This window comes from Schistocerca nitens, chromosome 1 (assembly GCF_023898315.1).
Source record: "Schistocerca nitens isolate TAMUIC-IGC-003100 chromosome 1, iqSchNite1.1, whole genome shotgun sequence".
In the NCBI taxonomy this organism is placed as follows: domain Eukaryota; kingdom Metazoa; phylum Arthropoda; class Insecta; order Orthoptera; family Acrididae; genus Schistocerca; species Schistocerca nitens.
Window position 1 is genome coordinate 599,670,627 of NC_064614.1, and position 12,899 is coordinate 599,683,525.

The following is a 12,899-nucleotide window of genomic DNA, read 5'->3' on the forward strand; positions in this document are numbered from 1 at the left end:
CGTGCTTGTGATTGCATCCTGCTCCTCACGATATACGCTGAACGACAATAAAAACGACGCACTACGAAGAAGTTATGCAAACTGGCCGCAAAGTACCAACGAAAAATGCGAAACTGTACACTTTGGAGGCCGATGAATGAATGTGTGACAGTGCAGCGCAGTTTCCCCACGCACCTGGCAAGAATAGTAAACAGGGACGTGGCGATACCTTGGCATAAAGCCTTTGCAAATTTCATTCCGTGTACTCAGACAGTAACCATGCTTCACAAACAGGCGCGTGAACAATATATTCAGACGTCAGTTTTTGAAAGAGAACTTCTAGTTGGGCTCAAAGATGCCGGTTGGAGAAATCTTTCGACGTTTACCAAGGAGCGATGCCACTATTCGATGATGATGGCAGAAATGGGTGAACCGTGGCCGAACACAGCATTAAGAAGGAAACAGTGTGCTTAGAGGGACGAAAGAACTTGACGACCGTGTAATCGTCAGAGAGGCGCTCAGAACTATGGATTCGTCACTATTGTCGATCCCACGTGCAACTCATGGTTCAGTGACCACAAGCGCCATTAATAGGCAGCTTACAGAAAGGGATCTGAGCTCACAGCGCCTACTACCATCGACTTCTTTGCCGTGATATCGGGCACACTCGGCCTGGACTCTCATTGACTGGAATAGAAATGCTTTCAGTGATTAGTCCCACTTCTAACTGAGTGCGGACGACCACCGAAGACGTATCTGGAGACGCTCTGGACAGAGGTGAGATACCAACTTGGCTGTCGCCCGCCATACGGCCGGACAAGCAGGAGTGACGGTCTGGGGAGCCGTTTCATGTCACAGCAGGACCCCTTTAGTGGTCATCTGCGGCACCCTTACAGCACAGCGGAACAACGACGATATTCTACGCCTCGTTTTGTTGCCCTTCATGGGCAAGGCCCTGCAATCAGATTGGGATTTTGACTATTAAACACGACAATTGGACAGAATTTCGAAAGATATCCCTCAGAAGAACATCCTACAAGTCTATCAATCGATGCCAAGCACAATAACTGGCTGCGTAAGGGCCAGTGGTGAGCCAACGCGTTGTTTGTGGAGCTCTCTCTCTGTGCACAGTTTATGTAGGCGATTTCAGACAGCTGTGACAGTCAACGAAATATCGCGGTATTTGAACACAAACACCTGGATAAAGAAAAAGACTTCATCAGAAGTGTTTTCAAAGAGATTATATATCTGATTGCTGGACTAGCGAATATGCAATCTGTGGAAGCAGAGCATGGTTAAAAATCAAGAATGATTAGTATTCAGAATTTTCACTATACAGTGGAGTGTGTGCTGATCCTTGGAAGAAAGGCAATGAGTATTGACTAGTTTTCTTTTTCAGTGTATCTTGCGATGTTGTGAGATATTTCGCAGGTAATACTAAGAGCTTACTGTCTCTGATCCTGACAGATCACTGTACTATTCGCACGACTTTCTGTCGCTTTTCAAGTAAAATTTATCCTAATGCCGCGACCATGGACATAAATAGTCACACAGTTTCTTCCGCGGTCAGGTAAAGCGTCAGCCTCGGTCGGCAACGCCACTCGTTCCCTCTCTCGGACGAATTCTTGATATCTGTCTGAGGTAGTAAGAAAAGCCACATTTCACTATCTGTTACATGCTGAAAGTGCTGTGGTGCGTAATGCAGTCTGCAGAAAATAAGTACAATTGCACGTCAGAAAGTAGAGGGTAGCGCCAATCTCGTGAACACTGTCAGGATAGTAAAGCGCCCACAATGAATAAATTCTTCATTCACAACTCACTAAGCGCCTCAGATTTCAAAGCTTGTGTTATGTGAATATTTATGTGATATGTGCATGGTTCATTACTTCATTCGTTATACAACACATACATAACATTTATGAACGGTTTCTGCTGAGCAGTAATACAGTGAATGCAATCTGGCACCATGGTACCACCAGAGAAAGAGATCGACACTCAGTCTGTAGTATTGCTTTATTAATAACTGTAACAGGGGAATCCATGCACCTCCGTTTTCTCAAAGAAAGAGAGACTGCTCTTCACTATTGGTTTAACTACTAATGTATCACAGAGACTTGCTGATAAAAATGTTACAGTTTTTGAGCTTCATTGATGATTGTAATCCATAGAAATACGTGGTTATTTGAACTTTTAAAATGTCTCTCGAAACAAGAGTGGAACAATGTTGTAAAAATTGACTGACAATTGTGTACTTATTGCAATTTCTAAGTTATTGGCGACGTTAAGTTATAGTGACATGTGAGTACACTTGATAGAGTGGTACTAAACAACGTGCTACAAGCAGCAGATGGATTGTTCATCGAACAGTTACTGCCTGCAATTTGCAAGGCTACACTTGAGAAATAGATATGAAGTTAAATTGTATAGAAGAAAGTAATAAGGCTGCTGCACTTAACTGAAACAATGTGTGTATTTGGGGTTAAGAGAGTATGTTGCAGGGGGAGAGGCTATGTCGAAGGTTCACTCGAAGGAAGAATTACTTGTGTTAAGATTTGTAGCATAACTTGTGAAACCAATCCACTGATCAACTGAGGCCTTTGTCGAATTAAATAAAACATTCAAAATAAAATTGCTGTGGACTGACAGTTTCAGAATACGGCGCACTCCGAAATAAGACACTGGTCTGTTGACCACTGGGTCACCTTGCTCGGTTTCTAACAGAATGGTAGCAATATTATCGTTAAAATGATATAGGTATACTGTAAAAACATCACTTTTTTTATAGAAAAGTTATCAATTTGTAAAAATAGTGTGTTCGCACGAAACTTTGATGAGATATAGCTGAAAATTCTATTCTTGGCATTTCGGTAGTAAGTTTTACTACAACACAAAATATTAGTTCCATTTTTTTGTATTAGCTTTAAGAACTACCACCCCTGTGTTTTTCCTCTCTGCCAACGGCGTTGTTGCAGTGGTAACTCCGGTTCCCATCAGATCACTGAAGTTAAGCACTATCGGGCTTGCCTAGCACTTAGATGTGTGACTGTCCAGTCTGCCGAGCAATGTTGGCAAGTGCGGTGCACTCAGCCCATATGAGGCTAATTGAGGAGCTTTTGGACTGAGAAGAAGCGGCTCTGGTCACGGAAACTGACTACAGCTAGGAGAGCAGTGTGCTGACCAAAGGCTCCTCCAAATCTGCATCCAGTGACGCCTGCAGGTTGAGGATGACACGGTGGTCGGTCAGTACCATTGGGTCTTCCGAGACCTGTTTAGACGGAGTTTTTAGTTTTAGTTTTTTTTCTCTACACCATTAGTGGCCCGCAGGAAGAAATCGTAGATTTTCAAATGAACGTGTATAACTTGCTCTTCAGTCCCACTTTTACAATTTCTTTTGTGGCAAAAACTATGGAAGAATAACATTAAATTTGATAGTGTTCTCCATTGGGCAGAGACAGATGATATGAGACAAGACAAAATATAGAACAGTATAAACACATTTATTCACATTTTTGTGATATTTTCATTGTACATGAGTGTCAATCGTATTTACAGAGAGATTTAGCCGGTGGGATAATCAGTAGTGGACCTTGGCGTGTGGTGTGGAGAGAGCAGCATGAGCTGTCTTGAGGGGTGCACCATACACTCCAGCAGCAGCTGCTGGGGACAGTGGGTAGCCTGCCACACCTGGCACTGCACCTGCTGGAAGTAATAAGTAATGTCAGCAAGTACACGACTCAAGCACGACAGAATGCCGATATCAGATAACGACATATCACACCTGCTGAAAAGTTGTAATTGGTCTAGAAAGATATGGATCGCTGTTGCTCCAACTGTCAACAGCCAATATCTAAGAAAAATGGCGTAGATATTGTGGTTTCTTGCACTGTTATAGATTATTACAAAAATGCTAATGATCAACGAAACTAGATGCTATCTCTGATGAACTCGGTGTTACTATTTCCCTGTTCTTGCATTGCAGCCATTGAAATGTACTTTGATTGGACTCAAATGCTAAGGTTGGGACTTACCAGCGAGAGCAGCCCGAGCAGAGGCGGCAGCAGCGGCGGCCGCTGTGGCTGCAGCGGCAGCAGCAGGTGATCCGGCAGGGGCGGCGCTCTTGGAGACCACGGCGTTAAAACCGACGCCAGGGGCGGCCGTGTAGTCCACCGTGCGGACGCTGCCGTCGGGCTCGACCAGGCTGTAGCTGCCCTCCACCACGTCGCCGCTGCGGCTCTCCTGCTGCTGCTTGGCGTCGCCGGTCAGGGCGTCGCTGACGCTGTAGCTGAAGCTGTACTGCGGGTTGGGGTCGTAGTACGGGTCAGCCAGCTCGGCGGGCAGCCCACCGGCCAGGCGGCCCAGACCGGCGTAGCGTGCAGCGGCCAGACCAGCGTAACCAGGGGCTACTCCTGCGTAGCCTGGAGCTACACCAGCGTAGCCAGGGGCGACTCCTGTATAGGCAGGCAGACCAGCAGCTGGTAGCCTGGCGGCAGCCAGTCTCGCAGCAGCTGCCGCAGCTGCCGCAGCTGCTGCGGTGCTAGCAGCAGCTCCAACTGGAGCACCTGTGCGAAGTAACGAATTTGAGGGCTCTATATTACATCAACATCCATTAGTTTCATGACATGTCTAAATCTACACTGCTGGCCACCGTAAATGCAACACCCTGAAGGAAGCATCCGAATCAAGGGAAATTTACACCATGGGTTTGCAGCGATGAGATATGCAACTGATTAGAATTTCAGCGCAGACACAAATCACGCGCGCCTGTGGCGCCACCTCATAGCGCCATTTAAGGCTTGGCGATTTCGACGAGTGTACGTTCGGCACGTGTGTTTACCTTGTGGTTGTTTCACAAGACGATCAGTTATGCCTCGTAGACAACAGCGAACATCGTTTGATCAAGTATCCGAGTTCGACAGAGGAAGGATAGTGGCTTACCGAGATTGTGGATTATCATATAGAGAAATCGCTAGTCGTGTTGGACGAAACCAAACAACTGTAATGCGGATATGTGACCGTTGGATGCAGGAGGGTACGACGGACCGACGTGGTCGATCGCATTCACCTCGGTGCACCACTGCACGTTCTGATAGGCAAATTGTGCGCATGGCAGTGACGGATCGCTCGGTGACATCCCGAACCATAGCACAGCACATTGCGTGTGTAACGCATCATCTAGTGTCTGCGCGTACCATTCGACGCCGTTTACAGCAGAGTGGTCTGTCCGCAAGACGTCCATTGCTTCGTCTACCATTGACGCAGAACCACAGACGTCTCCGTCGCCAATGGTGTGATGACAGACGGATGTGGACGGCAGAATGGAATGACGTTGTCTTTACTGACGAGGCACGCTTCTGTCTGCAGCACCACGATGGTCGGATTCGAGTGTGGAGGCACCGTGGAGAGAGGATGCTGGACAGCTGCATTATGCACCGCCACACTGGTCTTGCACCGGGTATTATGGTATGGGGCGGTATTGGATATTACTCTCGCACGCCTCTAGTACGCATTGCCGGCACTTTAAATAGCCGGCGCTACATATCCGAGGTGCTGGAGCCAGTTGTCCTTCCTTACCTTCAGGGCTCGGCCACAGCCATATTTCAACAGGATAATGCGCGACCACACGTGGCACGCATTGTCCAAAGGTTCTTCGTCAATAACCAGATTGAATTGCTTCCCTGGCCGGCACGCTCTCCGGATCTTTCGCCGATAGAAAACATGTGGTCCATGGTTGCTCAACGAGTGACCCAGATTACATTACCAGCTGCCACACCAGATGATCTTTGGCAACGTGTGGAAGCTGCTTGGGCTGCTGTACCCCAGGAACACATCCAACGTCTCTTTGACTCAATGCCGAGACGTGTGGCAGCTGTGATCTCCAACAATGGCGGCTACTCTGGCTACTGATTCTGGCAGGAACCACATGTCACAGACGTCTGTAAACGTAATCATTTGATACTTGGTCAACATGTTATCTACAAAATAAATTTTGTTGTGCTACCTCTTGTCTTTCTTGGTGTTGCATTTACGGTGGCCAGCAGTGTATTAAGAGACCAAAGAGACCAAAAAGTGCTACAGATTAAGTAATAATACTTTCATGGACTTCAAGTGCCTGAAAAATCTGTTTCAATTGGAACCCATTTTGGGTACATATTTTTCTAAACCAACCTAGTAATCCTTTTGGAGGAAAGGGACTTCATGTTTAATGAGGAAACCAAACCACATGTCTTTCTTGGTGACTCTTCACATCACTGAATTGTGAAAACTGTATTAAAGGCTAACTGAACATTCCGAGATCTGAGTACGATTCGAGCCCACAACCTTTCAGCTTCAAACCATGTGCTTTACCACCGGACCGGAAGGCCTGATGTAACATAGATGTGTAATTAATAACAGATCCCTGTAATAGCAGTATTAACAGTCAAAACAGTGACAAGATCTTAGGAGCTTTTCAATTCCATATTGTCTCATAACATTACGCATGAGTATTGTAACATTTTGATAGACTCTTGAAGTTTACCCCAGTTGTTGTTCTCTTATACTACATAGTTCTTTCACTGTTTAGCGTACAGTAATTAATCACTAAGTCACTGCTAACCAAAGTAGTACCTGATAATACTATTCAAGTCAATTTACATACTCAAAGCACTATCCTCTGAGCACTATGGGATTTAACTTCTGAGGTCATCAGTCCCCTAGAACGTAGAACAACTTAAACCGAACTAACCTAAGGACATCACGCACATCCATGCCCGAGGCAGAATTTGAACCTGCGAACGTAGCGGTCGCCCGGTTCCAGACTGTAGCGCCTAGAACCGCTCAGCCACCCCGGCAGGCTTTACATCTTCTTCCTATCATACAGAGTTGGTATTTTCCTATAGATACCACAAAATGTTAAGCATATGATGCTGAATGAAGAGAACTGCAAATCATTTCCATGAGATCGGAGTACAGAAAGAAATTTGATATCCTTATATTGTACCAAAGACCGACAGTGATTAAGGACACGTCTTTTAGTTTAGAACATATCAAACGATTGTAGAGCTGGGCATATAACTAGATAATATTTTCGATGCTCCTAGATTTCATACTGCACATTTCCCATTGCATCTCCATTAGCGCTACAATTGGTTGTGAACTAGTGTAATGAATTTTTTGCGGCCCAGTAGTTTTTAGGTTATTATAGTATTGTATACACCATGAAAGGACTCTTTCAAGGGCATTCCTCGGTTTACAACGGTGGGGACTCGGGGTTTTGGTGAGAACAGTGGGACGCCCGTACCTGCGAGTCCCAGACCCAGAGCCGTTCCCCGCAGCGCTGGGGCCGCCGAGTAGGAGACGGCGGGCGCGCCCAGGTAGCCGGCGCTGGCCGCTCCCAGCAGCGCGCATGCGCACAACAGCACCTGCAACACGCAACACTGTCCGTCACAGCGACGAGATTCGCAGATAACACCAGTCTGCACGATATTAGACAACTGAAAAGAAATATGTGTACTTAACTTTTTATGCTGATTTCAAAGCTGTTTTCAGTGTCCTATGATATGCAGATGTAATAATCAAATAAAGTTTGTTTCATTTTTAGTTATAGTAATTTTATGAGGACAGTACTGGGATCACGAGAATACCACGATCTTTCTGTGTGAGAGAGAACCTGAGAAAGTAAAGCACAGTTGAGTGCAAATGTTTGGCTAAATTGCCTCGGAGTAATTACTTCTTGCGTGAGTTGCTTGTAACCCACCAAAACTATTGCTTCTATCACCACACATCAAACTGAGTTTGATGAAGAAGTGTGTACAGGTTCTCCCACGAGACAGATTCTGCTTTAATTACCTTTGTATGAAATTTTATGCTAGAATTTTTGTTCATCCTCAAGTTCACAAACTGATGAATGATCATGTACGTGAGAATATAATGAATGTTATAGAAGAAGATGCATGGAATGCCTCAAGTCTGTTACTGAAAAATTTCTGCGGACTAAAAAATGTCCAAATTACAAGGAAACTGTCGAGACGGTGTTGGAATGTTTCAAGAAGTTAGTTCGTAACACAAGTGCAAAATACTAGTTCCTACACTCACATTGACCACTTTCCGGAAAATCTTGTACATTATAGTGAAGAACAACGAGAACGCTGCCACCAGGACTTTAAGAGCTAGAGGAAAGGTCCTAAGGAAGATGGAATTAAAAGTATGGTGGCCGACTATTGCTGATTGATGAAGAGGGCAATAAAGATGATGTTTCTGTGAAGAAATCAGAAACTAAATACTTCTCCATATTACTTTCAAAACCTCTTGGAACTGTTTTAAATCTATAACATATATTTGAAAACCGCAAACTGTATGTGCAAAAGAAAAAATCGAATTGTATATCAGGACATCCACGTAAGATGCCTTGCAACTAAGGCGAATAGCGTCTGCATGCACCTCCTAAAAAAAAGTAAACTTTATATGCAGCATGCAGACGTCTTTTTTCCTTTGAACTATTGTAATTTATATACAGTTACTGCGAGAATGGTCACCACAAGAAATTTGTTAAAGAAGGGAGAATCTGAAAATGAAATGTATCAGAATACTTCTCATAACGCTGCTATAACAACTGTTGTAGTAGTTTTAGTACATGGCTAAAAATAAAACAACAGTTATAAAAATACAGACTTTGACTGAAATTTTATTAATATTTCTCCTTCAATTACCTAAATTTATAATATGAGATCCTATTTTGCCAAATATCCTGACATGATAGAACAATATGAAATTAATTTTCGAACTCACCTTTACCAATTGACAACCTTTTTTTACAGAATTCTTCCTTCAGAAATTTTTTTAGAAGAGTCGCTTTGTTTTACCTTCAATATTATCTCCAGTCATACAGATCGTAAAATAAAAGTAACCAGTTGCTGAGAAATCGTACAGTTGTTATCTGCAGATGGACATTTTACAAAAGTATAGTCAAGTTAGATGCACCGATGGTTGGTGTTCTCGGAAGATATTAGAAAAGTTCATCAGGAGTTCATCAGTAATGGAGGATATGAAACCGTAAAATCCATTTACGTCGTCTGTGGATCTGAAAAGATTTTTGCTAATATGAAAAAAAGAGCCTACTCAACTATGAGGTCAGCTCTCAAGGGTCCCACATTGTTCCCTATTGACGACCCACCAATGCGTCAATCTCTGCAAGGGATGTAATTCTAAGAATGCGCAGAGGGGCATACTGGTCTTCGAGATGTTAACTCTAAATTTGGCTAACTAGAGCCGCTACTCCCCCTTCAATTATCCTGGTGATGCTGAACGCTTCTCATTCTTTTCCCTTCATCAAGGAAAAATCCTTGTCAGTATCAGGAATCGAAGTGCGGTCCACTGCATAAGAGATACACGTTGAATACTCAGTTACTAAAGTGGACGTTTAAGAAGAAAAGCGTGTTTTAAATCTTGACCAAAATAAGGCAAAAAGAGCAAACCTGCGGTACAAGTCAGTAATGAGCCTGATAAAGGATGAGATAAAGAACATCGTAAAATGAGCACCGGATATGGTAGTTTGCTGCTCACGGTACTTACTTTTTAGCCTCGCAGAACTTCGAAATAGTTACAATACGCAAAAAAAAGGTTCAAATGTGTGTCAAGTCTTATGGGACTTAACTGCTAAGGTCATCAGTCTCTAAGCTTACACACTACTTAAACTAAATTATCCTAAGGACAAACACACACACCCATGCCCAAGGGAGGACTCGAACCTCCGCCGGAACTGCCACACAGTCCATGACTGCAGCGCCACCAGACCGCTCGGCTAATCCCGCGCTTCAATAGGCAGAACAAGAGCGAAAGCGCATGGACAAAAAGAACAGCTGACTCAGAGTAGCAGCGAAAGCTCAAGGATGTGAACAGTTGATTTCATTTTCCTTTATCCTCAGAGGTTGCTTGAAAACATACGTTAAAGAGAAGCAAAATCAACATTTTCTAGATCACCGTTTCTCCTCATTGCGATGACGTCGCAACACAAAAGAAGAAAGCGCAAAAATTGTACGCAGACCACGTGGCTAAAAGGAAGCAAGTGAGAGAAATAATATCTGATGAGGCCGACTCTAAACTATGTGGATGGCAGTGAAGGAAATACCTGCGATGAAAATTCTTAGCGTGGAAAGCGAGCACGATCCTGTTTTTAGTAACCATACTCACTGATGCAGCCCCAGCGGGAATGAAGCTAGTTAAGGAGTCATAAGCAATAAGTTTGGTAGTATGAAAGGTCCACTATGGAACGCAGAGTCTCATAGGGCATTTCCATAATTACTACATTCACAATAATTAAAAATGTTAAAAAGTGAAACCTACTATTGGGCATTTGCTTTAGGTGAAGTGGGCTGTTTACTACGATTGAGTGTCTCTCTTAATTAACGTAGAGGTAAATTACTACTTTTGCCTCCAATTTGAGAATTCCTGTAGGTATACTCTACATACGTAATGGAAATTTTGTTGCAGCAGTCTCCAGGTTTCCTAGCCTTGCCGCTGGCCACCTTACCTGGAGAGCCATGACTGTGTTATTAGAGAGGCTTGTCGACGACTGACTCTGTGGTGGCCACCCGGTCCATTTATAGTGGTCCGTTGCCCCTCCATCCCCGCTGGAGGCGCTAAGGACATCCCTGACTGGCAGAGCGAGCACCGGTGACGCAACCAGGGCAATCTGGTTCACCCGCGCCTGCCACGCCTGGAGATCTCTCCCGTGGCCTTCGCATGTGACCCTCCCTAACACTCTGGTTAGCAACGCCGAAAAGGGAGAACCGCAGCGTTTACCTTCCTGCGAAATTATCGATAATTCTTTGCAGTACGGACAAAACACAGATGGCATTAATTTTGGGCTCGCAGATCGTGCGGCCAGTTTATATTTCGCTGTTCCGAACACCGTGCTAGTGGCAGGCTCAGGAGAGCTGGTGTTGCTACTACATTGTTGTACGTGGTAATGTTAAATCTGACGACATAAATGCAACGCCGATAAAAAAAATTCAAGTACAGTTTAGCAGAATCTTTCGAAGAAAGCATTCAGCTTAAACCACAAGCGGTATTACACTGAAGCCCCAAAGAAAATGTTATTGGCATGCGTATTCAAATACAAAGGTATGTAAACAGGCAGGACACGGGGTTGCGTTCGGCAACGCCTATATAAGACAACAAGTGTCTGGCGCAGTTGCTACATCGTTTACTGCTGGTACAGTGTCAGCTTATCAAGATTTAAGTGAGTTTCAACGTGGTGTTATAGTCGGCGCACGAGCGATGAGACACAGCATCTCCGAGGTAGCGATGAAGCGAGGATTTTCCCGTACGACCATTTCACGAGTGTGCCGTGAACGTCAGGAATCCGGTAAAACGTCAAATCTCCGACACCGCTTCGGCTGGTAAAAGATTCTGCAAGAACGAGACCAACGACGACTGAAGAGAATAGTTCAACGAGACAGAAGTGCAATTCTTCAGCAAATTGCTGCATATTTCAATGCTGTGCCATCAACAACTGTCAACGTGCGAACCATTCAAGGAAACAGCATTGGTATGTGCTGACTGCACGACACAAAGCTTTTCGCCTCACCTCGGCCCGCCAACACCGACATTGGACTGTTGAAGACTGAAAACACGTTGCCTGGTCGGACGAGTCTCGTTTCAAATTCTTCAAATGGCTCTGAGCACTATCGGACTTAACTTCTAAGGTCATCAGTCCCCTAGAACTTAGAACTACTTAAACGTAACTATCCTAAGGACATCACATACATCCATGCCCTAGGCAGGATTCGAACCTGCGTCCGTAGCGGTCGCGCGGTTCCAGACTGTAGCGCCTAGAACCGCTCGGCCACCCCGGCCGGCTTTCAAATTGTATCGAGCGGATGGACCTGTACGGGTACAGAAACAACCTCATAAATCCATGGACTCATCATGCCACAGGGTGACAGGTGACACATATGTAAGCATCCTGTTTGATTACCTGCATCCATTCATGTCCATTGTGCATTCCGCCGGACTTGGGCAACTCCAGCTAGACAATGCGACACCCCACACGTCCAGAATTGCTACAGAAAGGATCCAGGAATACTCTTCTGAGTTTGAATGCTTCGGCTGACCACCAAACTAGACATGAACATTATTGAGCATATCTGGGATGCCTTGCAACGTGCTGTTCAGAAGAGATCTCCACCCCTCGTACTCCTACGTATTTACGGAAAGCCCTGCAGGATGCATGGCGTCAGTTCCCTCCAGCACTACTTCAGACAATAGGCGAGTGTATGCCACGTCGCGTTGCGGCACTTCTGCGTGCTCACGGGGGCCCTACACGATATTAGGCGCGTGTACCATTTTCTTTGGCTCTTCAGTGTGTACTTTCCCGACAGACTGACACCTGTGTGTATTTTTTCTGATAGCGTCCAATTTACAAGCGACTTGAAACTTCCTGGCAGATTAAAACTGTGTGCCGGACCGACACATCTCCCAGGCTGTGGCTGAGCCATGTCTCCGCAATCCATGAGTGCTAGTTCTGCAAGATTCGCAGGAGAGCTTCTGTGAAGTTCGGAAAGTAGGAGACGAGGTACTGGCAGAAGTAAAGCTGTGAGGGCGGGGCGTGACTCGTGCTTGGGTAGCTCAGATGGTAGAGTACTTGCCCGCGAAAGGCAAAGGTCCCGAGTTCGAGTCTCGGTCCGGCACACAGTTTTAATCTGCCAGGAAGTATCAGCGTACACTCCGCTGCAGAGTGAAAATATCATTCTACAAGCGACTTGTTCCTGCATAAATCTGTGTGCATCAATGAATCCTTGTGTGAATGATTAGAGAAACTAGACACCTTGATTTCAGCACTATGCCAGCCAGATGACAGAATGTTTGTCCAATGCTCCTCCACTGGAGGCCTAACATTCAGTTGATGAAGATCACCGACCTTAATCACCACGAGCAAGGTG

The 12,899-nt window shown here is 45.0% G+C and overlaps 1 protein-coding gene across 1 annotated transcript; it reads right to left on the reverse strand.

Moving 5' to 3' along the window:
* Positions 1 to 3,455: 3,455 nt before the first annotated feature.
* LOC126236527 (cuticle protein 21-like) lies at positions 3,456 to 10,524 on the reverse strand. Its single transcript, XM_049945895.1, has 4 exons — positions 10,487 to 10,524; positions 7,259 to 7,379; positions 4,008 to 4,538; positions 3,456 to 3,678 (listed from the first exon to the last, which is right to left on the reverse strand). The coding sequence occupies exons 1-4, from the start codon at positions 10,496 to 10,498 to the stop codon at positions 3,554 to 3,556; spliced, it is 789 nt and encodes a 262-aa protein (XP_049801852.1). The 5' UTR covers positions 10,499 to 10,524; the 3' UTR covers positions 3,456 to 3,553.
* Between the last annotated feature and the right edge of the window lie 2,375 nt (positions 10,525 to 12,899).